At 40.4% G+C, this 27841-nt stretch overlaps 1 protein-coding gene across 1 annotated transcript; it reads left to right on the forward strand.

Moving 5' to 3' along the window:
• Nucleotides 1-2455: 2455 nt before the first annotated feature.
• LGMN (legumain) lies at nt 2456-27596 on the forward strand. Its single transcript, XM_040067235.2, has 14 exons — nt 2456-2543; nt 8442-8617; nt 16284-16381; nt 17202-17283; nt 17802-17887; nt 20488-20563; nt 21038-21100; nt 21989-22055; nt 22531-22649; nt 23331-23420; nt 24113-24310; nt 24931-25101; nt 25977-26044; nt 26838-27596. The coding sequence occupies exons 2-14, from the start codon at nt 8480-8482 to the stop codon at nt 26875-26877; spliced, it is 1296 nt and encodes a 431-aa protein (XP_039923169.1). The 5' UTR covers nt 2456-2543; nt 8442-8479; the 3' UTR covers nt 26878-27596.
• The last annotated feature ends 245 nt before the right edge of the window (nt 27597-27841 follow it).

Raw genomic sequence — 27841 nt, forward strand, 5'->3', positions numbered from 1 at the left:
TCCAGCCTGGTGTTAGCAATGTTGGATGCAGGAGTTACAATCCTCTCAGAACACTCTTAGCAAAACAAAATCAGGGCTAAACTACCCACCCTTACCATATGGAAGTCTTCTGCTTTGTAGGAAAGCTATTAAGGAAGAAAGAAATGACATTATGTGCAGTTGAAGTTTTACGTTTGGTTTTTTCTTTTTCTTTCTTCTTCTTTTTTTTTTTTCTTTTTTTTTTTTTTTTCTTTCTTTTTTCTCATTTAGTAAACACTTTCACAATTTGGTAGCATCTTAAATATCATTTGTAGCATGTGGCTTTGGTGGGTTGCTGGAACTGCCTTACAGAGCGTCAAAGTTTTGTTATGAGACATATGGGTGGTGGTTACTTTTGCTTTTTAGCACTTTCAGAGCCGGAGGAAATTGTTTCATAGCATCATAGAATGGTTCAGGCTGTAAGGGACCAAAGATCATCTTGTTCCAGTCCCCCTGCCATGCTAGACTAGGTTGGTCAAAGTCCCATCCAACCCAGCCTTGAACACTTCAGGGATCCAAATCTTTTCTGGACAATCTCTTCCAGGGCCTCCCCACCCTCACAACAGAGCATTTCTTCCTAATACCTAATCTAAACCTGCCTTCTTTCTGTTTAAAGCCATTCTCCCTTGTCCTATCACCACACATCCTTGTAAGAAGTCTGTCTCCCTGCTCTCTTGCAGCCCCATTTAAGTACTGGAAGGCTGCTATGGGGTCTCCAAAGAGCCTTCTCTTCTGCAGGCTGATAACATTTCATTTCAATTTCATAAATCCATCATGGTTTTACCTACTTACATGCTCTCCTTTTTTGAAAAAGATGGTATGTACAATTGTTTACAGAGTCATAGTCCATTTCCTCTCCTCCATGATAGCAGCAGGATCATGCTGGATTCCTGCTGCAGGTGATGCAGCTGCTTCTGTTTGAGCCTCACAACTGTACCTTAGCAATCTCTCTGCTTATGTCAGCCCATATACGCAGCAACACCATTCATATTTTTCCTTTAGATAAACTTCCCTCTCAATCCAGGACGGCTTCCTAAATTTCTAGCACAAAGAAATCATTGAATTCAGTAGTAAAAATCTGTGTATTACGCAAGTGTCTTTAGTACCTGCCTGATATGTTTCAACAGAGATTTAGGATTCTTGTAGCAGTCGTCCCATCTATCTCACAGAGGAACATCTTGCTGATGTTTATTAACAATAAGTTATAAACAAGTTATTTGGCAATGACTGTATTAGATTTCTTGGAATTGACAGCTGACACAAGACATTCTTACCTCATGTAGCCTGGCTATGAGAAACACCTTTGGACTTGGATGATGAGTCAGCAATATTTAATTGGTATTAGATATCTTTTAAGGCAGGAGGATAATAAAACACAAGCATAACCCATTAGGCTACTAGGCCGGAATTAAATGAGGTGAACCTAAGAATCTTGGCTTGTTTTTATTTCTTGCTGGATAACCAGCATGGTGATCTTTGTCAGTTCAAAGAGGTGATTCCTGAAGTGATCTGAATTCTAACTGCTTGACTGTGTCAGGAGGCACGTCAGGTCACTGGGCACGCCAGCTCCAGAAAAGTATTGATGATTAACCTCCAGTGACCTTTTACATTTATGATCGTAAGCAAAGCCGAGTCGGTACAGACAATGCTAATGACAGAGTCAGAGCAAAAGTATTACTTTCTGCAGACATTCAAAAATAGTCGGTTACAAAATGCAAAGTTAGTCGTCGGGGGTTTTTTTACAGATATGCAAGTGTTTTATATAGTACGCAATGAGGAAGCTGGTATGTTTCTTTCTACGCGGTTCATCAGGCGAAGAAACATGTGCCTCACAATCACCTTTCACAAAGGATTTTTGCCTTTCCTTCTCCCATTAAAAACGGAGAGGACTTGGCAGGGGTGTCAGCGCACACCCACAGCCCCAGCCGCCCTGCGGACCGCGCCTGCCCGCGCAGCTGGGGGCAGCCAGCGCTCCGCCATCCGGCCATCCCTGCTGACACACCACGCGCCGCCCTTCGTTTTCCTCCGTCATTTCATGGATTCCTTTTGGCAGATTCCTCTGCCTTCCCGTTCTGGGCCTCCTGCCTCCATCCTGCCCCGAAAACACGCGGCAGTTCCAACGGGAAGGCGCAGCTGCCGCTGTTCGTATCCCGAGTCCAACGCGCGCAAACGCCACCACCCGGAGGGCTCCCGGCGGCTCCCGACGCGCCCGCAGCGCGGTCCCGGGCCACGCGAGAGGAGATTCCCGGGATTCCTGGGACACCCGGGACCACGAGATTCACTCAGCGGCAGCGGAACTACAAATCCCGAAAAGCTTTGCGCGGAGAGCCTGGGACCGCCTGAGCCAGTGGGGCACCGGGCTTGCTGGGGCTGGTAGTGCGGCCGGGGGGATGTCCGGCCCCGCCTCCGCCCGGCCGCGATTGGCCGTGCCCGGGTCCGCCCCCCCGCGCGCCGCGGTCGCCTGGCCCCGCACGGCGCTCGCAGCAATCACAGCGGCCGCGGCGGCGACTCCTCTGCACGGCGCGGTGAGGGCGGCGGGGCTGCGCTGTCCGGGGGCTCCGGCCGGGGGGTGGGACTCGGGGTACGCCTGAGCCAAGGGAGCTGTGAGCAGGGGACGGCCCGCTCCGCTGCCCGGCCGCAGGTGCGGGGGGCGGCCGAGGGTGCCGGTTTCTTTCCCGGGCTCCGATTGCTGCCGAGCCCCCGCCGCTTCGCCCGGCGCTCCGTCTGGCCCAGGGGCTGGCGCACCTGGCCCGGGTACTGTGTTTGATCCCTCCGTGCTGGAAGAGAGACAGGAGTCAGAGCGGCTCCTTCCGAGGACTGGCAGAGGAGAGGAGGGAGGTCGCGGGGAGTGGGGGAGGATGTAGTGGCAACAGCTTAGTTTTAATTACCAGTAATACATTTTTAACGGGAGAAAATGATAGAATAAGTATTTACGGGATTTCTGCAGCGAGCTGGTGGTGCCTGAAAGGTGCTGCGCTGTGGTTGGTTATTTATAGCTCGTAGACAGCCTTGCCGTAAGATGAGGTGCTGCTTGGAGGTAGTAGCACCACTAGTTCCCAATTAGGATGGAACAACACTGTGTTGGGTGTCTGTATTCGGGGGTTAACCCAAATATTCTAGTCAAGATCTGAAATGCTAAGATAAACCGTAGTAAAAGCCATGTGGAGTGCAGGAGTCTTGTATAATCTTACAGTGGAATTTCTGTGTGATAACTTCCCCAGAATTTTTATTCTCTCCGTGCTCCCAACATTTCCATGCTTGCTGGGCAGACATTCTTACCCTCACCTAACTTACTCTTTTACCCTTGTAACCCCCGTGTCAATTCAAGTAATGTAACAAAGTTACTCAAGCAGTGTTGCAGTATCTTTTTTCTTACTATCAGAATGTGATGGTAGAGGCTTTGTACATCTGCAGACAGATAAGAAAGTAGATAGCAGAAACAGTTTTATTGAAGCCTTAAGGTTTGCCAGATTTGAATCTGGGTTTTTTGAAATATGTAGAAAAGAAAAAGATCCCATAAACCATGTGTATTAGCTTGTCACCATTCTAGGAATGATTTTGGCTTTTTTTTTTACCCTCAGGTAAATTGTACCATATCTGCTGATGAGAAAAGTAAACCTGCAAACAGAAGGATGAAATTTATTTATAATTACTTCTAAATGCATTTATTTAACATTAAGAATCACTCTGAGTTAACTACAAATTCATGGGGTTTTACAGTAAAAATGGCTTATAGATGTTCAGTAGTTAAACAGAAATTTTACTGCAAGTTCTAATCATACTAAGCCAGCTCATAGAACTGGCAGACTAGCAGACTTTGTAAGGAAATGTTTTGCAACAGGGACCATAATCTCCTTCAAAATGTACCTAGTCAGAATTTATAGTGATAAAGGTTTTTTTACTTTCTGCGACACAAGTCCAGAAAAAAAGTCAGATTATTTGTGCAGGGGTCTAATCACAGGTTTAGGTGCTTCTGTTTGTGTAGCAGCCAGCACAGCATGTAGTTGGAGCACTGCTGACAGAACTGTGGATAGTTTCCTGTGAGGAAGATTGTCACGTATTTTGTGGAAATCAGCATCTAAGTATTACAGTGGCAGGCAATATGGAAGCACTCTGTGGAGAAAGAAACTGTGGCTTGATTCAGGAATCTGAAAGGCTTGTAGTTTTAAGAAATGAGCTGTTAAGAAAGACTTCATAGAAAAGCTTTAATGGTCATCTGATCGGCTTAAGGCTGTTATTTTTCAGCAAGGTTATTGTTAGTGTACTTCTCATGCAAGTAAAATAGAGATACGGTTTCTGTTTATATAGTTCTTGGAGAATGTGCTTAAGGTATTTGGAGTGCAAGCTGCTGAAATGTCAATATTGCTTTGAAAGCTAGTGGAAAATACTTTGATCAACTCAAAGCCCTTTTTTTAGAGTGCTATCCTGTTCTAAGAGTACTGATCTTAAGGGACTGTTTCCCAAAGGAAAGTTGTGAACTTGGGGAACAGGCAGTTGGCCAGAAAATTTTTCTAGTATCAGCCAGCCATTTCCAGATGTAGTCTTTCTTAAGCATCCCTCTCTTATCAAGTCAGAGATGTATGCTAGCTATCTAGTGGGAAGTGGTCAAAGTACCTCTGTCAGGACAGACTGGTTCTAAAAGTGAATTGTTCTGGAAAGAGCCACCCAGTTCTGGATGTGCTTCTTCCGCAGACTGTGCAAACTGCGTGGCAGCCTTACGTGCACGTGTACGTGGTGGTCTGATGCTGAACCCACTGCGTCTGAGATGGGTCTTGATCCTGGCATGGTCTCAAGGCAAAGTTAATTAACTCTTTTGTCAGAAGGACTAGGCAGAGCTGATCAAATCTTATATTTTGTGCATCAACCAAAGCTCCAAGATAATCTTATAGTGAATTTTTAGTTTTTCCACATAGTCTTCATCTGCATGTGATTTAGGAGTGATTGCATGTGACGGATCTTCAGAGAAAGGCTTTTTCTGCACCTATGGGAAGCTGGTCAGCTGAGCTGCTCTCTCTCAATACGACTTGAAGACAAAGCATGTGATGGGGAACTTTCTCTTCTCAGCTGTAGGTCAAGAACTCATACAACGGCAACCCTGAACACAGCCTTTTAAATGGCCCATTTGCACTCAGAGGCCTTCTTTAAAACAAGTAGAAGTATGTGTGTGCCTGACTGTGTTTGTTTGATCATCATTTGTTTGTGCTTTGTTGGGTTTAGTTTGGGTTTTATTTAAAGTATTAGTTAGAAACAAACAATGAAGACCCATTCCCACTGCACATGTGTTTGAATCTATTTTAAGTGCTGCTTAGAGAACTTTGTGGAGCTGAGCATTTATTAGTTATGGTTTATTAGTCCATTGTGGTATGTCTGGGGTTTTTTTTATTTCCTCCCTTCTTTCTGGTGTTAATTTGATTTAATTATAGTATAGCAAAAGACAGATAAGAGAGATAATGTCATTAATTTGTACCAAAGAGGAGGTTCTTTTCTATTCTAAATAATCCATGACAAAATATGTATGATTTGCTAGTACAGTGCAATATTTCTGTGTTTTTGTTTTTTTTTTTTCCCTTGGGTGTTACGCATCAGTCACAACTTTTGTCTCGCAGAGGAGAGAAAGGTGAGGACCTAGATACCCTTGTACTACCTGGAAGACTCTTGAATCCCTCATGAAGGGACTGCCCGAGGGGCTGGTAGCATAAGTATCTGTTCCTGGTCTGGCCCAGGGATTTTCTGTTGTGGGGCTGGTAGCGTAAGTCTCTGTTCCTGGTCTGGCCCAGGGATTTTCTGTCGAGGGGCTGTTTGCAGGCAGAGTGCAGGGCTGGTGTGTGGCACAGCTGTGGTACCAGGCACAGCACAGGCCTGCTCACAGGTACTGCCTGGGGTCCTGGGAACTGTAGATCCTTGTTGGTATTGTCCAGGAGTGTGAACTCACCAGGAAAGACAATCCCAGCAAACTGTTTCCAGTTGCCTGGTATATCAGTAACTGATAGTGACTGTTGTCGTGTGATGGATGTCTGTGTGCCAGCACCTCCCTTGAAATCAGCCATCATGTTATATGGCCCAGTGAACAGCTGGCACCAATACAGCTGATGTGCCCTGGGTTCTAGTGAATGGTATCTCAAAGAGGTAAACATCATGTGAAAGGATCTCCAGCAATTATTTGAACCATTAATTTTATTTTTTTTTCTAATGTAAATATAATTCATGTTATACTTAGAGAAATGTTATGAGACAGATGCTGAGCTCTGAGGGATTTGTTTGCAGGAAATTCAGCTCAATATTCCAGTGAGTCAAACTCAGTTAAGATTTATAGGCAAATTGTCTAAACAATAATTTTCTTGCCTAATATTTCAAGAGTTAGGTATACATGAAGTTAAATGTTGGAAATGAATAAGCTCATTGGCCTGTGCCATATTGTGGCAGTTTACAAAAGTTCTAAACAGGTTCCTCTGAACCTTAGCCAGGCGGTAGGCAACAGAATAGGCAGGTATTATGGATGTTGTACACACAGAGCATCTTTAGCACAGTATGTTGTTTGTCTTATCATCTGAAAAAGTGACAAGATAGATCTGGCAGAGTTGCCATACAAAGCCACATTCCTTGGCAACAACGACAAAACTTTACAATTCCAGCTCAACATGGGAGAATATAACCATCTAACGAAAAAAAATCTCCTTATTCCTTCATATCTACTTGAGTGCTGAAGAAGCTCATAATTCAACAAACCCTAAATTAGGTTACTGTGTATTATTCTTGCTCCAAGTGTTACAGGCAGTGACAGGAGTAGCTTCTTGCTGAAAGATAAGTTTTAGGAAGAAGCAGTTTATAACAGTTAATGTTTGATTCTGTCTTGACTGTCATGACTTCCTTTACTTTGTGCTGGCTCCACTAAAAGGGGTAAAAGCCCCCAACTTCTATATATGTAAATATATAGTATAATACATGCATATATGTTTTTTTCATACTGCCTGAAGGACTAAATCTTAGTGACCAGTGGATCCATGCTATGTGTTAGGTTAGCACAGCTGCTTTGGGGAAGAGCTGGCTGTTTCTCTGTTCCAGCTTCATTTGAGAGGCTGCAGATGGGTAGTTTTGACTGGAGTGCTGAGACTGACTTAGATACCTTGCTTGGTTTAGGGTTTTTTTGACATTTTGCCTTGTCACCATGTTAAATGGCTTGGAGGTTTCCAGGTTTTATTCCAGAGAAAGCCATGTTAAAGTGGACTACTCTGCCTCTTACTACAACACCTCTTCCATACTTAGCAGCAATGATTAACTTCCAGGGTCTCGTTTCTGTGAGTAGGTGGGTGTAAAATTCCATCTCTCAGTGCATGAGGAAATGTGGAATCTTTATGCATGTGCCAGGAGCATGCAATTCTTCAGGGGAGTTTGCTTTAAGAGTTTCACATCTGATGCAGCAGACCTGAGACTGTGACCATTAAGTGGAACCTCCTTGCCCCCCCAACCCCAATTCCAAAAGTAGACCTTAAACCTGTGATTAGATATGGCCAGGTAGTTTACTTGTAAAGTAAATGCTTTATCAGACAATCAAGGTGCTCAGGACATTCACTAGCAGGGACCCTACTTTTAGTCCTCTCAAGAAAGTAGAAGCCATTTGTGCATGGGCTCAAACCTCCCCTGTGCTCTGCTTTTCTAAATTTGACATTCACAGGCTCAGATGCAGTTTTCTCACTGCACCTTGTGCAAACACTTAACCATTGAGCGAAAAATGCTGCTCTTTCATGTGGTACTGGTTCACATTTGCTCTCCACTAGCGTAACAGGTTGCAGAAATAGTGTGAGGCTCTCACAGCCTGCACTTCCCCCCCAGCTGCAGCAGTCAGGGCTGTATCTCGTGCAGAGCAGTGACACAGCCTCTTTCTATGCTCTTTAGTATTGTGGGCACAGAGAGCTTTTGTGACACTCTGACCTTCCAGCTCCCCAGCACTTCTCCATGTCTTTAGTATCCTACATCACCTGGGATTTGACTCAGTAATAATGGGCTAATTGCCAGTGAGTGGAAAGCAGGGAATCACATAAGCAGAGACCAAGAGAATAGTTTTAATCTGAAAGAGTTTTGTCTGTGAAGTAATTGATAGTGAGGCTTGCTTTGGATTTGAGACTTATTCATTGCCAGCTATTGTAGAACAAAACAACCAGAGGGAGCTGAAAAACTTGGTTTTCCTATTCAGAATTACTTTCAGGCAGATTTGAAAGCTTACAAGAAACTATTGTAACTAGTGGCAGCTTGGTGCTAAAGGAAGATTTGACCAGAAATTGTACTGTGGGTTAAATGGTCTGTAAAACAAACACAAAAACCCCACAAGCAAGAAATGCTTCTAGCTGTGTTACTGCTGATGTTTGTTCTGCATTTGTTTATTGACTGATGTCCTCTCATTTACTTCTCTCAAAATTCTTCATTAGGAAAATTTTCTTTTACTTGTGGAGTAAATAGAAGAGGGATGATACTGAAAGCAGTTGTGCTGCTGGGCTGTGCTCTGGGCATCAGCACATTCCCCATGGAAGAACCTGAAGATGGAGGCAAGCACTGGGTGGTGATTGTTGCAGGTTCAAATGGCTGGTACAACTATCGCCACCAGGTAAGGACTGCTGGTTCCACATGTTGATGCTGTCCCTGCTCCAGAAAATGCCAGCTCCCAGACTTGCTGGAAGGTGATAGCTGCCTATCGTCTAGACTAGTTTAGACCTTCTGTCATTTGAGCAAGTGCTTCTGCTTCTAGACTCCCAGGTGTGTGTGAAGTTTCAAAGAAAACAGCTACAAGATTCATTCAGAACCTGCTCTTAGTTCTTCTTGTTACCACCCCAAGAATTCTATTCCACTGCTCCCTTTTACTGTGTGATTTATTTTTTTTTTATACAACTTTTTCCAGCCTCTAACCTCTTGAAAAAGCTGTCATTACAAGATAAGTATTCTTCCTCTAATTACACTTCTGCATCCTGGGACACCTGTGCCTTTTAGGGTAAATACTCTATTACTAAGTCAGCTAGAGGATCTAACCCCAACTTGCAGTCGTACAAATGGTATCTAGAGGTAAACCTCGTTTTGAGACACATGCATGTTTCTTTCATTTTTTTCCTCTCTTCATTATGCTATGAGAAGCTTCCTTTTTTCCTAGTTAAAAAATCTCTGAAGGCTGCAAATGCACTATGTGTTTTGAGGAGTGGAGGACATGTGGAAGGGGGTTCTTTTTAACCTGAACCAGTTTGCTGACTGTGTTCAACAGCATGGCCTCAGAATTATGTTGGCACAACGAAGATGTAGTGCACCAGAGTGCAGGCAACAAAGTGAGTGGCAAAAACAGGAAGAAAGAGAACTGGAACTCCTGAGTCTAACTTCTGGGAAAGCCAGTGTGTTGTGAAATTGTGGAGTGAGTGTGGGTGTCACTATGGACAGGATTAAACCCAAGTAACTTAACTCTGATTAAGTTCAAGATTTATAATCAGCAATCAGGAAACTTCTGCAGTGTTTTCCTATTGGGGAATTGCTGGCCAATCCCTTAAACAGATTAATCTGGGCAAATGCCATCTTTGCTCTAAACTTGCAACTTGGCTTTCCTGGAGAACAGGATCAATTTAATTCTGATTTATGTGTACATTTATATATTTCTAAATGTTAGCAAAATAGGTTATTATAGTATTGTTGGTTAAATACTAGTGTACAAAATCAGCATTTTTAAAACTGAGTTGTATGAAACGTACAGGCTAATTTGCTGAAAGCTGAAACTTTTAGAGTATTTATTATTTTTAATGTAACTGCCTGTAAAATGCAGAGAGGCTTCATCCTCTTGGTCAACTGAGGAACAAATGAGCCTTCTGTGTGTTGGACACCCTGGGTTTTGTGTGTGTTTCTCCTCCTCAGCTCACAATCAGTTTGTAACTTCCAGCACAGTGATGAGCTTAAAACTAAATGACTCAGACTGACAATCTTGTTGCAACTGAAGAACAACCTGTTACTGGCAAGTGCTAGCTCAACACTTTGACAAACAAATTTTAGGGATTTTGCCATCTCCTTACACTGTAGATATCACCTGATAATCATAGTTGGAATATTACAGCCTTAATATAAACTATTCCTATTTCAAATTAAATCTTAAAGAAGAGTTTTAAAGTTGAAAGTGGAAACAATGACCAAAATGCTACTGCTGTACTTGATTACTACCTGTCTTGGGGTGTCTAAATTTAATTAGTGAGTTGTGCTCTTTTTGTTGCTATTGCTGTATAACCAGTCTAGCTGGCTCCCTTCCATTCCAGGAGGAGTTAATACCACAACATTCATTCTTTAAATAAAACTACAATTTTGAAGCTGTGGCTCATGAGAATTCCTTTTCTCAGTTGCCTGGGCACAGTTTTTAATAATCTCTCTGTCAGTGAGCCTTCAATGGCAAGTGTATCTGCCAGGTAAAATAGGGTTATGAAGAACATGAGATCCACACTTGGAAATTTGTGTCCAATGGTGAGTGAGTCTTTGGAACATGCCAGTTTCACAGAAGCCTATTAACTTTTGAGTGTGGTCTTGCTTTGCAGATAGTTATTAAGTAATTCCTTTTCAATGTTAGGAAAATGAGAACAGGATTTCTTTAAATACCTTACTTTTGGAGATAATGTCAACTAATAATGGAAAATATCTGCCATGTCAAATTGTTTTGAATTTAAATACTAGAAATCTCTGTATTTTAAACTACCACTTGCATCAGGTATTAACATTTGGAAATAAGAAAATTAGAACACCAATAGTTATCCTATTAAACTTACAAAAGCAGCATCATAAAAGAATCTGTATGAAGGATCCTTCAGAATGAGTCTGGGTTCTTACTTGCCTGTCCTGAGTAAGATACAGTGCATCTTAACTTGTTAAGAAAAAGCTGAATTCCCACAAGATGCAGCACATCAAGAGCTTGTGCTGTTGTGCCTAGTGGCTTTTTGTGGTCAATCTTAAGGGCCTGGTGGGAGTGAGTATGTGTGATAGGAGTGCTATGCGGTGAGACAGACCCAGCCGTTAGTCACTGCAAATCCTCTTGTGTGTGCCATGAAGTGTCATCCAGACAAGGGTATTAAAAAATTGGAGAAATTTGTTCCCAGCAAGGCAAGCAGAATAGAGACTTTTAGGAGAGTTCTTCAGAGGAGGAAAGATGCTACTGAAATCTGAGGAGTTCTAACACATTTTTGAAAACTTTATGCAGACTGGTCAGCATGTCTTCGCGTGTTTGTGTTCCTGACCTTCCAGAGGTGGAAGCAAAAACATTTTAAATAATTTTATTATTTGCCCAAGTCACATACAGTAGAACCAGGAATAGGACTTGGTCTTTCACTTCTGTGTTTCTGTGAACACCCAGTGAACACACATAGAAACACATGGTATTGTTCAGTAGAATCATGCTGTACTATAAGAAATCAAAGCAGCGCTCCAGGATTGCGTGTTTGTGTAATTTTTTGCTTTCTAAGGGAGAAACTGCAGAGGAAAATGCATTGTACTCTAATTCACTCTGGCCATCACCCTTCTTCCCCAGAACTTCTCTGATGTAGCCTGTGTACAAGTGGATTTGTAGATGTGTTCCAGTAAGTAGTTACTCAATGTGGCTTTTTTTTATTACTGGACTTGTTGCTATTTCCTACATGCAACTAAGGACTCTTAATGTCCCTTTGTAATTTGAGAACTCAGCAGACGCATCTCTGAGTTTCAGTTGCTCAGTTCAGCCGTCCAGGGTACAGTTAATACATAATGTTGCATGTTTTTATTACTTTTTTTTTTTTTTTTGAGTTCCCGTTGTTTTTCATGCTGTCTGCTTCAACACAGTCAAAATGTATTGCATTGTCTGCAGCAGCAATCGTTGTGGTGGTAAATGTGTTCATCTGACTGAGCAACCACAAAAGCAGAAGAAATAGATTACATATTCAGAAATACCTCATTTCATACATGAAATGCTGTACAGACCCCAGGAATAATAAGTTTGTAAAGACTCTGCAGACCCAGGAAACACTGAGTTTGCACCTGTAACCTCAAGGAATCTGAAACTCTGCCTAAGTCTGTTTATTTAGCTGTCAGTGGTCAGGATCCATTATCAGTACAAACTAAGGATAGAAAATATAAGAAAAAACCACACCGTTTTCACTTAATATGAGCAAGATTCACACCTTGCAGGCAGTTGCTTCTGCTGTAATGGCTGAACTGGGACTTCATCCTAATAAGGATGATCTAAACTTGTCTTACACATTTATCTCATCAAGCTCCTAAAGTAAATTTTAAGTGTTTTGTGTAGTGTAGAGCACAGTGTGATAGGCTCATTGTCATTGCAGGGCTAGCTTGTATTTTGCTTTATGCCTGTGGCTTCTTGGTTCTTTGGTGTTTTTATCTTTATTTTAGGGAGTTTGATTAGAGTCGCTTGGGCTGTGGAAGGGCTATCAGTGTGCTCCTCTCTGCTCCTCAGCAGTTACTCTTCTCTGCAGCAGCTTTTCTATTATCAGACTGGCTGCTGTTCATGGGTATTCCCCCTGTTCCTAGGAAAAGTGGCTCAGCTCTCTACTGCACAAAGAGCTGGGTAAAATACTTCTAGAAAGCTTAGTGGCATACGCAGTGGCTTAGTGGCAAATGCAATACTAAATGCTTTTGACAGATTTAGAGAATGACTCAACAAACTAGTTCTCTTTAGAAGAAATAGTCTGGCTCTTCTGTGAGATAAACATACCAGCTAACTCAAATCAAAGCTGGCTTCACATCAAATCAGAAAAAGAGACAGACCCATGCTTCCTGGATACTCAAAACCACATAGTCTGTAGAAAAGCCTGATGTGAAATAAGAGTCTTACTGGAGTTTGAGTGCATCCTCAGGAGAAATACCAGACAGAAAAAGTCTGGAAAAATCAAAATTAAAAAAATAAGAATTTGTACACATGGGTCTGGTTTTTTGTTGCTTTTAGTCTTATACTTACTGAGCTTTGTGGGTCAGAGACTGTATTTATTCAGGGTTCTAGACACTACCAGCCAGAGCAGTACCTTATTCCAGGAGAGTTGTAAATTCTCCTGTCCTGTGGGTAACAGACACTAAAGATGCCTTGGCTGCATGCCTTCAATTAACATTTCTTCACCTTGCTTAAAAAATTTAAACTGAACTCTCAGGAAACCTTTTCTAAATTCTTGCTAGAGTTACAGCTTTGGGCAAATTCACTGATATGTTTAAGCAAAGGAGTAATACATGGCTGGCATTTCAGACGTTCTACTTTGTTTATATATTAGAGTTCATTCTTGTTTAGGCTGTGACATTTCAGCACAGCTGTTATGGGAATCATGCTCCTTTCAGCCATGAACCTAGCAGTCATAAGGCAAAAAGTAACCAATTTCACACAAGTCCGAGCTTTTCCCTTTAGGAACTATTTATGCCAGCTTGTGTCAGAAACAACTTGATTTTTCCAAAAATCCCCCCAAGCAGTTTGCTTAAAAGCTGTGCCATTCAAATGTGAAAACAGCTATATGGCAGAGTAAAATAGGGGTGGTGCCAGGAAAACAGGGTAATTCACTCTCTGATCCCCATGCTTTCAAAATCCAGGAGTTAATTATTTAAGCAGATCTTCCATTGAAATTTGCTGATATAGCAAAAGCTTTAGACTAAGCAGGGAGTGAAAGGTCTAAAGCATGCCCTTAACAGTGTGCATTTTAGAGCTGCCCATGAGGTCAGTTGTGGAGCAGGAGCTGTACAGCTGCACCTTTTCCTGTGTGTGGAGGGAGCTGATGCCCTACCCCAAATCACAGTTGCATTAATAGTTACACAAACATGATTTAGTGACAATTTATCCAGTAAATGCTCATAGCATACAGTTCACATATTAAACCAGCAAGAATAATACCAGTAAGAGATCTGGAACAAGTGAACAGCTATCTCTTTTAGAGTGGTTTGCAAGTACAGATATGCCAGAAATATTTCTGAGAGAAACAGGCTCAAATAGCAGTATTTGAGAGGCAATTACACATCAACAGGAAATACTCTGGATTCACATACACCTCCCTTCTCCAGCTGCATTTTTTTTTTTACTCTGGTTTTATAGAGATTTATGGGGTTTTTTATGTGTACACAGGGACCAGTCATGATCAATATCAAAGATGACTAATTAGGTCAACTAATTCTATGCAATAAACCCTGACTGTTTACTCACAATTGTCCTACCTAATCAATGGAGTTTTAGCAGGAAACATGTTTTTGCTGCTCTAGCCTTTCTGGTGATATCATTGTGCTAGCAGCAGGTACTGTTCCCTTAGCAAAAGCCTTAAAAGGCTGTGACAATCCCCAAACAGGCATAAGTTAAGATTGAAGGGAATTGACTACATTGATCTGTCTTCCTTTGCAGTCAGGTGTTTCCTAATGACTACTATTTGCTAAGACAGGACATACTGAGCAAACAGCAAATGAACCAGAAGGAAGGAGAGGAAACCAAAAAAAGCTGATAATACGCATTTACAAAGTTTAACTTCTTTTAGCTACTTGGCATCAGTTAAAAATACCTCTAAAGTCCTTACTGGCCACCCACATGTCTGTGGGAGCACAGACACTTGCTGATTGAATATGGTGATACTATATCACTGCATGTCTAAGCATTTCTGTGTGTTGTCAACCTATAGAAGTTCCTGTCAGCCTCACAGAAGTGTGGGATATTTAGAGAGTGAGAAGGGATCTATGATCTACTCTTTAGCAGTGTAGAGAAGCCCTGATTAGTGTTTTCTTCACCTTCTGCTTGGGTTGCTTGTGAAAATCAAATATGCACTTGGTCAAACTTGTGCTCTTATGTTTCATATTATATGCAATACCTTCCTAACGGTTTAACCTCAGTGTTTTGACTTGCTGAGGCAGCAGCTGGTATAATGACATATAAGGAGATGGAAAACTAACTGGAAATTGTCTGGGATAGGTGGAAGAGAACATAGGCTGTTGGCCTGCAAAATAGGAAATGGAATTGCTTTAGTAAGAACAGTTTACATTCAGGGTTAGTCACATGAAGAGATTTTATTGTCGGAGAGTTCGTTAGCCTTGAATGTACCTCACCCTTCACAGAATCTTGTGCAACTATCTTCTCTTTTCTGTTTCATCTGCACTTAGAAGACCAAGGATTATAACTTACAGTATTTTACAGTGTCCTTTTGGTTAAACTAATCAAAATCACTAGTACTCTTAAGTAATCTGAACAGACATTGGTTCACTTAAACCACATTGATTTGGTTTTTCCAAATTAGCAAAGTAGGTTAGTTCAACACAAGTAGGCTTTAAAGCTTGCTTCTTGCCTGCATTTGGAGTGTGCATTTGTTAGATGAGATCTCTTCCATTAAACTTGCACAGCTTTTACTAGCATGTGGTGGGTTGTAGTTCTCAAGTTTAGGAATGTTTGTTAACATCCCATTAGGGCATTCAGGGACTGTAAGTTTTAAAGAAGAGAATCATTTGGGCTGGGGTTACTAAGAAGTTATCATTCTGATAGAGTTCTGCATTTACTGTAATATCACTTTAATGGGTATTGTTATTTCTGCATCACGGGAAGATGGTTCTGCAAAGAAAATGTGCTTATTCATATCCTGTACAAATCAGGAAAAGAGCCTGAGTAGAAATTCTGCAATTCTGTTTTCCACTGAAATCTCTTGTGCCCTGAAGTTGTTGCAGAGTAAGAAATATGTAATTAAAAAAAAATATTCCTTAACACAAATTCTCATCTCATAGTAAAGCAGGATTTAATAAAATCTTTGCACAGGTGAGATTGGTAAACAATACTTGCTTAAGTCAAGGACAGTCTTCAGTACTTAGTTGTGCAGGCTTGGTGCAGAACTAAGTGAAACTGGTGGAAATCCAACTCTTTTTGTTTGATTGGCACACTTTGGATTTATCTGTGATTGCAGGTTTTTATTTTGATTTTCTCACACAATGCAGAATATTGCTGAGTACTTAATGTAAAATTTGTTATTTGTTTGTATAATTTGTACCAAGTCTGAAGTAACTTCTGGTTTCTGTTTAAATAAGAAATCAAAATAGGTAATGAGGGAGAGATATTAATCATAGTCTCTACTATTAGTGCAACTGTTCCTAATTAGAGAAAGGCAACGAGCTCTGGCTTAACCTGTGCATCTCAGCTCTCTGGCAACCCTCAGTCTCTTATGTCGCAATGCACTTTGTTTTAGACAATAGCCTGCTCTTAGGCCTGGGAAGCTATTTTGCTTCTGGTATGAAAGGTAAATTTTCTGTTAAAACAGTAATGAAAATGTGCTTAATTTCAGGCAGATGTGTGCCATGCATACCAGATTGTACATCGGAATGGAATTCCAGATGAGCAGATCATTGTCATGATGTATGATGACATTGCTGATAACGAAGAGTAAGTGATGAATGTATACTGGTCACAAACTGTATGGTTACTACAGACATGCCATAGTCACCAGTGTGTTTTGAGATTGTTGTAGTTTTGAAAGAAAAGCCCACCTGTGATGTGAGTAGATATGTCAGCCATCAGCACAATAATTCTCCTTTGAAATGAGCTTTCTAAGCCTTAGTCCACAGCTCAGCTGTGGCACCGAGGACTGCAGAGCTTTGTTATGAGAGTAAGGGATCTTTATCTCAGGCATAACACTGTGCAGCAGATAAATCACCTGAACTCGTGAACGCAGGGGAGGTGGTGTGTGACTTCCAGGGCTTTTTTTGGGAGGATATTGTCAGATTAGTTCCCAGCATTTACTGTCAGTGAAGATGGGTACAGGTCCCATTCTGGGTAACTGTCTGGAGCATATCATTGCTTTCTGTATGAAACAGTTGATTTATACAGCCTCTAATTCTGGAACAACTTTCCCCAAAATCAGCAGACATTACAGGCACATTGCAGGCACAGCAGCACTGGGAGCAAAGTGTAAAGGGGAATAAAAGCAAGACTGCAGGGAGAGAGATGATAAAGACCATCCACCTACATCTTCAGGTTATTTGACATGATCTGAGGTAGAATACTTGAATGTACTCTGAGGGTAAGGACACCTGTGACAAACATATGTAACTAACTGAAGTGCAAAGTCCTTTATATTCTGAAATCCCTTAATGACATATGGTGGAGGTTCCTGTATTCTCAGGTGAGCTGGCTTCTAGTTGTTGTATGGTCATTGCATGGCATGTGGCTAATTATTCCTGTTTATGTTCCCTTTACCTTTAAGAAATCCAACCAAAGGCATTGTCATCAATAGACCTAATGGCTCAGATGTGTATGCTGGAGTGCCCAAGGACTACACAAAGGAGGTAGGAGCAAAACACCTTTCCCTAAGGAAGGTTCAGCATTATCCAATGTCTGATTAATTATTTCACCCTGTAACTTACACTCCAAAATGCACATAGTATAAAGCATCAAGTTTATTCACCTGCATGGTTTGGCATGAAATTCGGTGTTCATAAGATGAGTATAGACAATAGATCCTTGAAGTAAAGCATTGGTCACAAAAGTGAGCCTTTACACTGTTTCCAAGCTAACACATGAAACAAAAGGAAGAAAGGTCTTGGGCTGTCAAAGTTATAACTCAATCTGAAAAACAGCTATGTAAAACTAATTGTTTCATTAAATCATTACAGTAGTCCAGTTGCTCAGTGATTTCATGATTCGGCAGCCAAATGAGTCATTAGATAAAGATGTATTGAAAAGGCTGGCCAGCTAAATTTGTCATCCATGCATGGATTCTAACTTTAAGAAGCCATCTTTCTTATTGAAGATTTTGTTGTAGTTTTTATGATCCTGTTTAACTTTAATCTTCTCAAATCCTTAGGATGTAACTCCTAAGAATTTTCTTGCGGTTCTCAGAGGAGATCGGGAAGCAGTGAAAGGTGTGGGATCAGGAAAAGTATTGAAAAGGTAAGAGAAGTTTAATTTAGAAAATAATTGCATGGGTAGTTGTAAATTGACACTGATTTCAACCAAAGAATAGAGTAAATTAGAGCAACTTGAGAATCCAGCAAAATTATTGATGGCAATTCCATGTCCTTCACATTACAAATACAGCAGTTCTAGTTTCTTAATCCATGCATCACAGGAAGGCAACTGCTGATATTTGACTGAATAAGGTAGAAAAGTTCTAGAGGATAGTAGGAAGGTATTTTTTATTTAGACTATTGTCTTCCGCAAGAATGGCAATTCTAAGAGAGTGTGGCTAAACTTTGGAGACCTCTGGAAAGGGTTTTCTAAGGCTTGTTTCAACATACATGAATAGTGTTATTGATCAGCTGAAGACTTAGGTCAAACTCAGGCCAGACTTAGCAGTAAGTGGCAGACGGACAGAGAGAGCTTAACCAGCTCATCAGCTGGAAGAATTGCATGGCTAATCCCAGCCTTGGGCTTTGTAGCACATGTACAGTTATTGAGGCTAAATATAAACCTTAATTCCATTCCTAATGAAATGGAATTATGGTTTATAATTAATGCAAAAAAAGTCTTTGGTACTGAAAAAGTAATATGAGCAATTAAACTTGTAAGTGATGTATTATGCTTAAATTATTTGTAAACTAAGTTACACAAATGATGCTAAGTTTGGCAATATTCTAATATGTAAAGAATAATAAATTATTGACTGGCTAAGTAGAATGTAAGATTTATAATTCATGGTAGATTATCAAGGCTTATATAATTTAGATGATTCAAGAATGTAGTTAACATATTCCAGGGCCTAATAAGAGGTCTTCCTGGAAGGATATCTGGTGTCAGTTATTCGTCTTACTTCTATACAGTTTGAGATGTGAAAGTATGATGCCTTCTTACTAAGTTGTACTGTATTTCTCACTATTGGTAAAGAGCTATATCATATTATATTTTTCTGTGTACAGGAATTACTGTAAAACCTTTAAGAACTTACATTCGACCACTTGAAAGGGCTAACCTTGTTAAAGAAAAACTGTGAAGTCTGTCTTCATCTGACAGTTGATTTTAGAGGCATAGCAAAGAAACAGAACAGAAGAATCCCAACCTGGCACTGAGGAGAACAATAAAAAAGGAGCAGGACAATAGTCAAATAAGTTATTGCTCTGAATTGTTTAAACTTCATCTTTAAAAGCTGAGGTTGAAAATTATGTATGCAACACATGTAAGCAAAATGTTAATGAATTACTGCACATTACCAGATTGTGCTCTTCCAGTATCTGGAATGAGTCAAGAGGTGACTATGAAGCAATTTTTGTTTTAAAAGAATGTAGGTCTGGACACACCTCACCTGTGAAAACTTGATGTTCCCATTCAAATAAGGGAGTAGCTATGCAGAGGGCCAAAGTCTCTTAATGTACTCAGGAAGACAACTTGAACCCACAAATAAAAGTCTTAATTGTTTGCATTCCACCTTGGTCAAATTTTTTGCACTTAGGATCAAGAGCAGGAACCCAAAAAGTAGCACCCAACCCTTCTTTATTGGGCTCTGTTTGAATTTTCAAGTGTCCTGACTTTTGCTGTTGGGTGGGACAAGAACTCAATTATCCTTTCCCTGGGAGGCTTCCAGATGGACTTTCAGGTGGTCTTCCTAGCCAGTAGGTTCCTGGCCAAACAGAAGGCTGGACAATGTTCCCTTAGCTGCTGCAGTTGTACCTGTTTGCTTTGAGGAAAGAGCAAAAGGAAGTAAAGATTTCTGGACTCTGGTACAGAGGAACAGAGGAGGGCCTGGACACTCCTGATCTTTTTACATGTTTTATATTTAATTGTCCCTGAATATTGTTTAAAAGGAAAATTCCTTTGCAGATCAGGCTGTTAGGGCAAGGCCTTTCTATCACCCAAACATGATCTGTTTGATTTAGAGTGGAATCAGACTGTGCAGCAAACCGTACTGCACAGAGGTGAGCGTGTCAAAGCCTGTGAGCGCCCAGTGCTCACTGACTGCAGAGCCACTCTGGCCTCACGAGTGCGTGTGTGCGTGCATCCGCTCCTCATGGAGCTGTCAGCTGGCGCTGCTTGGTGATCTGTGTGGCTGTGTGCCCATAGTAGTCCTTACACATACCTAAGGGTCTTAGCAAAGAGGTCTTTATGATTCATCCCTGTGTTTGGTGCCTTGGCATAACTTACTTTTAAAAGCATTCCTTTTTTTACCAGACTTCTATAAATGCCTACAGTATAACCAGTTTTTCACACAGCCATTAAAAACCAATTCTGTTTCCACCATACCCTACATACCAGCCCCTGTCTCACAATCAGTTTACAGTTTGGAGCATGAAATGTGATTGCCATATTTTCCATGTTTGAGGGACTAGCCTATATCCCTTTATGATGTTCCTTTTGCAGGCCCTCATCTCCTCTAATAAGGATCCAAACTAATATACTTGGGGAAAAAAAAAATATTATCAAGAGGAGGAGGAGGAGGTGCTTCAGCTCTACTATTTTCAGATATTGACATGTCTTGGCACTGAGAAGCAGATGATTGTTGTATTGAAGATTAGGTTGGAGTAGTTAAAAAGACTTTATTTGCAATTTTTTCATTACAGTGGTCCCAAAGACCATGTGTTTGTTTATTTCACTGACCATGGAGCTCCAGGACTTCTGGCTTTTCCTGATGATGATGTAAGCATTTTGGGAATAACATAAACCCCACAATTTTAGTGACATACTAAAATAATAACTAAAAAATGTAAAATATGAGAATATTTAATGCACTTCTATATTGAGGGGAGAGGCCGAAAAAGAGCATTATTCTACTCATCACTGTATTTTGGAATTTTTCCAGTTAGAATCTGTGACATCCAGTTGAAATTTAAGTTATGTCATTCCATAGTTCACTGGACTTTGGTGGTCCAAGCAGGCTGTGTCACACAGGTGTGACTTGGTTTTCTGGTGCATCATACATATCCTCTGGGACCATTACTCATCTTTTCCAGAGTGGTAAATGCTAGAATGTTATACTTCAGAAAGGCAAAGGACTGGATAGATTTATTGGGAAAATAGTGTACATATTCACAACAGTTAGTATTTATTCTTAAGTGAATTGTTTGTCTGTTGAACATAAGTGGTTTTAATACAAGCCTTCTTGTTTTACAGCTTCATGTGAAGGATTTGAATAAGACTATTTGGTACATGTATCATCACAAGAAATACCAGAAGGTAAACGGGCATACCAAGCATAGCAAGAAGCTCTGAAATAAAAAGGGCAGCTGGCACGGAAGAGAGATGTTTTTTATTTTGAGAGCTGGCTCAAAGTAGGAAGAATCTGTTACATGCAGTTACACTTGCATTAGGATTTTGCAGTTAAAAGGATTGATCTGCTCCAAATTTTCCATAAATAGCTTGCTTGTTTTTGCAGTCAGTGTTGACATGTAGTCTAGCTGCTTTTTGCTAATGCTGTATTCTGACTAGAAAAACAATATCTGAAACTGCTGCTCCCCCATGATTTGTACCTGACTCTTTCTTCCTGTCCTTTGTTCACATCAGACTTCACTGTTATTACAGGAAGTTTGTATATACCTCATGTTTTTCTCACAGTTATTAATATAGTTCAAAAGACTACCTCTTGTCAGAAAATTCTGTAAATTTATTTATTCACATGTACTATTAAGTAGAAAAATTAATATTTTTAACATTTTATTAGCGCTTTTTTTTTGAGCAGCTCTTTGTGGCAATGTCTGCTACAACTGGCTGTGTTTAGGAATGCACAGTTGGCATCAGTTCCAGCGATACTACATTCAATACTAATACATTGCAGTGCCTGTAGGGTGACTGTGTATTTGATCTGTGATTCGTACAATAGTCAGTACATCCCTGTGGATTCTGTAGAGATTAATAATACCTTTTCATTGTTATTCTTTCCACTTTCTACAGAGTTTGATTCCTGAAAATGAAAAATTGTCTTTTATTTTGTAGCATTATATGCGTAGCTTTTGTTTCAAGAATAGCAGTATAGGCCAACTAGCTAAACTAAAAAGCACCAAACAACTTTTCTCCATTTCCTTGTGGAATTTCTTAAGGTCTCTGATTTATTTTTTTATTTTATAGATGGTGTTCTACATTGAAGCATGTGAGTCTGGATCTATGATGAATCATTTGCCTGATAATATCAATGGTAAGCAACCAGTTAACTTACTGGACTTAAATATCACAACTTGTCACAGACCTAAACAAGTATTGACTGTGACAAGAACAGATTCAAGGCATGTTTATCTAGAATTTTAGCAGGTGAGCACAAGAAGGTAATGCTTTCCATTTACAGGAAGTTCCTTTTTATAGAGTCTTACAAAGGACTGAAAAGGCTTTCTGTTTCTTGGAAATGAGAAGTTGAAAAAGTATTTCTTTTCAGGAACCAAGTGGTTGCCCTGGTTATACAGACATTTCTCAGCCTCAGCACTGCTAATAGGTGTGAAATTCTTGCTCTCAGTTTCATTGAGTAGCAAAGCAGCTGTGAGACACCACTGCCGGGCAGTTTTGCTGCACATTTAAATAAATATATCATGTGCAGCTAAGTATTAAATGATGGAGGGGGGAGGGGAGATTTAAAAAAAAAAAAAAAAATTTAAAAAACCTTACTATTTGTATTACAGTTTATGCAACAACAGCTGCTAATCCCAAAGAGTCATCTTATGCATGTTACTATGATGATGAAAGGCAGACCTATCTTGGGGACTGGTACAGTGTGAATTGGATGGAAGATTCAGATATGGTAAGTTAGTTAAACAAGTTTTCTTCATTTCATGTATGAAAAAGATCACTAGGATTTTTAAACATAGCTCTTTTACAAGATTTTTGAAAATATTTGGCTTTATGTGAGACCAAAATCAACAAATTAAGTTGATAAAAGTATTTATCTACTATTCAGAACCATGTATACAGTCTTTATTTGTTTGAACCACTGAATTTACTTCCAATACCAACTTGCAGAAATATCATTGTCTTTTGTTCCTTATAAGATAGAAAATATCTAACTTTTAGTTCCAAATTCACATAATTTTTATATGCTAATCTGAGACCACATCTCCAAACGTGTTAAACAAATCGGGCAGTTCAGTAAGTTGTATGTCTCCTTCAGGGGTGCTTAAATATGGCACTGTGGCTAACCCACTTGTTGGTATAATGGAGAATAGTGTTAATGAAACAAATCTGGGATTTGTATGCTAGTCCACTCCCTTCTTGCCCATTTGCTGGGAAATGAGATTACTAACAGCAATATGAGAATATGCTGTCAAATCTTCTTTTCAGTTTTTATTTCTACGTCTTTGAAAAGTTGTATAGCTCTTGCCCTGTACTTCCTTCTGCCTACTGGCAGACCCTTTTCAGCTTCCCTTGCATTTTCAGAATAGCTGAGTTTAACTATTTTTGACCTCATGGAACTTTCTTTGTGCAGGAGGATCTGAGAAAAGAAACGCTCCACAAGCAGTTTCAGCTGGTGAAGAAACGCACCAACACCAGCCATGTGATGCAGTATGGAAACAGAGTATGTATTTGAGAGGGCTTCCTGCTCTAATAGATCTTCAAGCCTTTCATACCCTTTACTTTCATGCCTTAAACCAAACAAACCCAAAAGAAAACAGCTGCAAACTGGCAGGGTTGATTTAGTCATTTTTAGTCACGAGCTGTTTCTCTTGGAAGACCTCTTAGTATTTAAGAGGTGATGATCCTGATACTAAAGGAAATCAGCCTTGCATATGCTTTAATCCAAGAAATCAGGGTACAAGTTTTCCTCCAAGCTCTGCCAGTGATTTGACACAGTAAAGTGTAAGAAAGGTATTTACAACTTCCAGGCATATTATGAATATTAGTGAAATATTAAAAAATGCCATGATCCCTCAAATGAGAAGAGCTAAGAGGTGATGCAGCATTTACAGTAGTGCCATTATGCAACAAATTAAATACTTGTTAAAAAAAAGTGCAGTTGTTTAACTTGGTAGTCTTTTTTCCCCAGTGAGTTTTGGAAATAAAAATTACCTGATTTTTGGCAGCCTTTATCTCATTGTATTAAAAAACTCAACATATGCATACACACAGACACACACACCTACAACCCTGTGATCTCCTTTATTTTCTCTAATAAAACAAGTTTAGAGAGTTAGGTTTGCATGGCAGACAAAGACAGAACTACCTGTTGAGGGTGATTAAGTTTCCATCTGCTTACTTTTTATCCTTCAGAGCATCTCCTCTATGAAGGTGATGCAGTTTCAGGGCATGGGGAGGAAAGCTATGCCTATTTCTCTGCCACCTGTGGAACACTATGACCTGACGCCTAGTCCTGATGTGCCCTTTGCAATCATGAAACGAAAGCTGATGGCTACCAATGACATCTCTGAGGCTAAGAAGATTGCTGCGGAGATGAAAGTGTACCTGGAGGTAAGAAAAGAAAAAATAATTGCTTATCAGGCCAGATTAATTTCTATCCTAAGCAATGGCAGAAGGAAAATCCCTGAAAATCAACAAAATTGCTCTTCAGACTGGTAACCTCTTGCTGATGGTTTATCCTTCCTTCAAAGTTCGGTGATATGCTCCACAAGGCACATTCAGTAGTGATTATTTAGCCAAAGGTAAGCAAATGCAAAAGTCGATCTCACTGCTTTTATTGACAGGAAATTCCTCATCTGCATCCATTGGGATTCTTGTGGGGAAGACTTAATCTTTGGTGTTAGAGAAACTCATGTCTCAGTAGAACTGAAACATCCTAAATCAAATAGCTCCTGCAGAATGGAAGTCAGTATTGGTGGCTTTCTTTCCCTGGTAAACAGTAGAAGGGTGGTAAGTGATTTTTGGGTTCCAGGAATCTTGACTTGCTGTCAGTTTTCATTTGAGTGTTAAGAGGCAAGTCCAAGAGAGTATACTAAAAAATAAATGGCAAAATCTGGTTCCCTAAAGAGCCTAAAAGTTAAAGGAGGTTTAAAGAAAGAGAAATTTCATTCAAAGTCTTTAAATTGGATTTAGAAAAAGCATGTTTTAAGTTCCTTTTGTTTTATGCCCAGGTGAAAGAATTCATCCAAGAATCCATGCAGAAGATAGTCACAGTAGTAACAGGATCAACAGAACAGACCAAGCAGATTCTGTCAGACAGACTGACCATCAGCAATTATGACTGTTACCAGTCAGCAGTGAACCACTTCAAAGCTCATTGCTTTAACTGGCACTTACCTGTGGTAAGTCACTCGTTGGATATAACCTGATAAACAGGCCAGACAAACTAGCACAGTCATAGGCACATCTGCAAAAATTGGCTTTTATTAAAAAGCTACCTTGGGGCAGTCATACAGATTAGATTTGGAGGAAGGGTAAGTAATGCTTTTGGAAGCAGGAAGCCATTTCTACTACCTTGAGGTAAGCAGGAAGTTTACTAAAAACAACCCTAAAAATAATATGTAATTTTTACTAGTTAGTGCTGTTCCCTCCCCAGAAATCCTTGTGTTAAAAAAGTCATGTTGTATTTCTGCTTGAAACATCTCTGCTGACAAAACAGAAACACAAGCACCACCACTGTGAATTCATAATCTTGGTGCACTGAGATTTCTGTATTATGATACATTATGTATAATTCCTTGCAGTCACCTCACTGCTATTTCCATCGTCTTGCTGAATTCTTGAAAACCAATTTGTAGTTTTGGGGCTTTATTACTGTTTGCTCTTCCTGGGATTCCAGTTGAAGATCAAGTCCTGTTGTCAGACTGTTTAGATAAGAATAAGAAAGTCCTGATGTCGGGCAAGATAGCCTCTTGAGTGGATTTTTTTTGGTTTTGTTCTGTGGGATTATAAGAATGTAATGCATTAGATGGTCTTGTGTACTAGGCCAATATGCAGCACAGCTGAGTTTGCCTAAGTTCAAAGAAGTTGAATTGCTGGATTGCCTGCAGTTTAAAGAGCAAAGTGTGCAGAACAAAAATCCACTTAGCCTAGTACTAGATCATCAGTTGAACACCTTGGATATTATAGCATCTCTAAATTATTTACACTGTTTAGTCTGGATAAACAATACCTGCTTTTCATCACTGGAATTATTAACAATGTTTGTTTGTTTCAGTATGAGTATGCACTGAGACAACTGTATGCCTTGGTCAACCTTTGTGAAGGAGGATACCCCACTGACAGGTAATGAGGCTCCCAGATATGCCCTGTAGTTTTAACTGTGGCTAAAGAATGAGAGCTAATAGGCAGATAAAGCTTAATCCTAAAAGCTTCTCACTTGTTCTGCTCTTTTATCATTTTGTCAGTAAATCACTCTAAAGTTAGAACTGTTTATTTTGACAAACATCGTTACCAGTTCCCTCCCACTCAGAATGATCCATGTCCCCATAACCCTTTAATTTCCATACTGAGCCTCAGGGGAAATGACAGCCAGTCAGAGGATCCCACTGCACCACACAAAAACAAAACAGCATGACTGGTGCAAGGGCGTTGCCCTGTAGCTCCTCTATGAGCTTACACTGAAGCCAGGTTGGGAGCTGCTGTGTTTGCTGTGCTATCCCCTCAGCTGCTGGCTCAAAATGCCACAGCACTGCCGGGTTCTGGTAAAGAAAGGGAATATGGTGCTATGTCCTTCATGTGTGGGGTAGCAAACAGGGAAGTAATGGTCCAGGCTGACCCCTGTAGTGGTGCAGTAGGGCCAAGGGCAGCGTGGTGTTCGAATTCTGTCTTAGGAGTTTGCGGTAGAGCTTGGGATCCCAGCTTGTGAGTCGTGCAAGAGAAGTAAAAGGGAGAGAAGAAAGCAGAAGGGTAGGGAATGTGAGCATGGACTGGTAGTTCAGACAGTGTGCCAGTGCAACTCAGAAGGTGAAGAACTGCTGCCTCCAGTCCTCATTGTAGCCCACTGCAGTCAGTTTGGGAAATAGTTTGAGAGCAGAGTACCTGAAAAGTTATTCATCATTACTCTTCTCTGTTGCAGAATATGCCTGGCCATGAATCAAGTGTGCCTTGGGTATTGATGGAAACAACAGTCCTGAATGTAACCCTTACTACAAGTGATAACTTTTCATAGCTGTCATAATCCAGACTTTATGTGCATGCAACCTGGAGACAGTCAGCCCCTGTACTGGAACTGTGCTGGGAGCTGAGGCGCCAGACCATGAGCAGTGCAGCACTTGCCAGTGCTCTCCCCTGCATCCCCACCTGCTGACAGCCTGCTGCTTCGAGAGAGGCATTTTGGTAGATCACCTGGAGCTTTCAAGATGGATAATTTTTTCAAAGCACAATGCTCTTACGAATCTCTGGATGAGCACTACAAGCCACCTATGTGATTGCTAAATCCATCCTAAACCTAAACATTGAGTCATTAATTCTGGAATTTTTTTTAATACTCTTGCTAACTCTTAACTTTAAAAAAAAGTTAATGAATTCCATTACAGTGACTAATTTGCAGATTGGTTGAAGAATGAAGAAACCAAAGTTTGTTCTTTAAGGTTTAACAGTTTAAAGAAATGAGTTGCGTTTGGGAGCTATTTGATATGGACAGCACAGTTAAATGTTGAACAGTAAAAATCTTTGTGAGTAGAAATCACTGTTTCCCAAAGAAAAACAGAAATATCTAATGCTGTAAATTTAGTACCAGTATGCTCTAATTAATTGTGTATACTCACAAACATGTGGGGAGTCACAGAGTACAGGAATTGCCTGTGAATAAAAATAAAGTTGACGGTTTCATCCACCCACAGTGCAATACAATGTTGGACATGTTGTGTCTTGAAAATGAAGGAGAGTTAATTAATTCTATGATATGGATTATGAAGTTAATCTGTCCCTGTAAGACTTTTATAAGGCAGGTCATCTGAAAAAAACCCACAGAAACAGACCAACAAAACCCAAAACAAACCCCAAAACTCCAGCCTAAAAGCAACAACAGAGTTCACACTTGAAGGTGCCACTCCTTAGAAGTGACTCAGTAAAGGACAA

Source organism: Hirundo rustica, chromosome 6, assembly GCF_015227805.2.
Source record: "Hirundo rustica isolate bHirRus1 chromosome 6, bHirRus1.pri.v3, whole genome shotgun sequence".
Classification (NCBI taxonomy): Eukaryota; Metazoa; Chordata; class Aves; order Passeriformes; family Hirundinidae; genus Hirundo; species Hirundo rustica.

Excerpts from the sequence above, each read along its gene's own strand:
- LGMN (XM_040067235.2), top strand. The coding sequence starts at position 8,480 with ATGATACTGAAAGCAGTTGTGCTGCTGGGCTGTGCTCTGGGCATCAGC. Across the intron at positions 8,618-16,283 it reads GGTACAACTATCGCCACCAG|GCAGATGTGTGCCATGCATA; the intron begins GTAAGGACTGCT and ends GCTTAATTTCAG. Across the intron at positions 22,650-23,330 it reads GGATGGAAGATTCAGATATG|GAGGATCTGAGAAAAGAAAC; the intron begins GTAAGTTAGTTA and ends TTCTTTGTGCAG.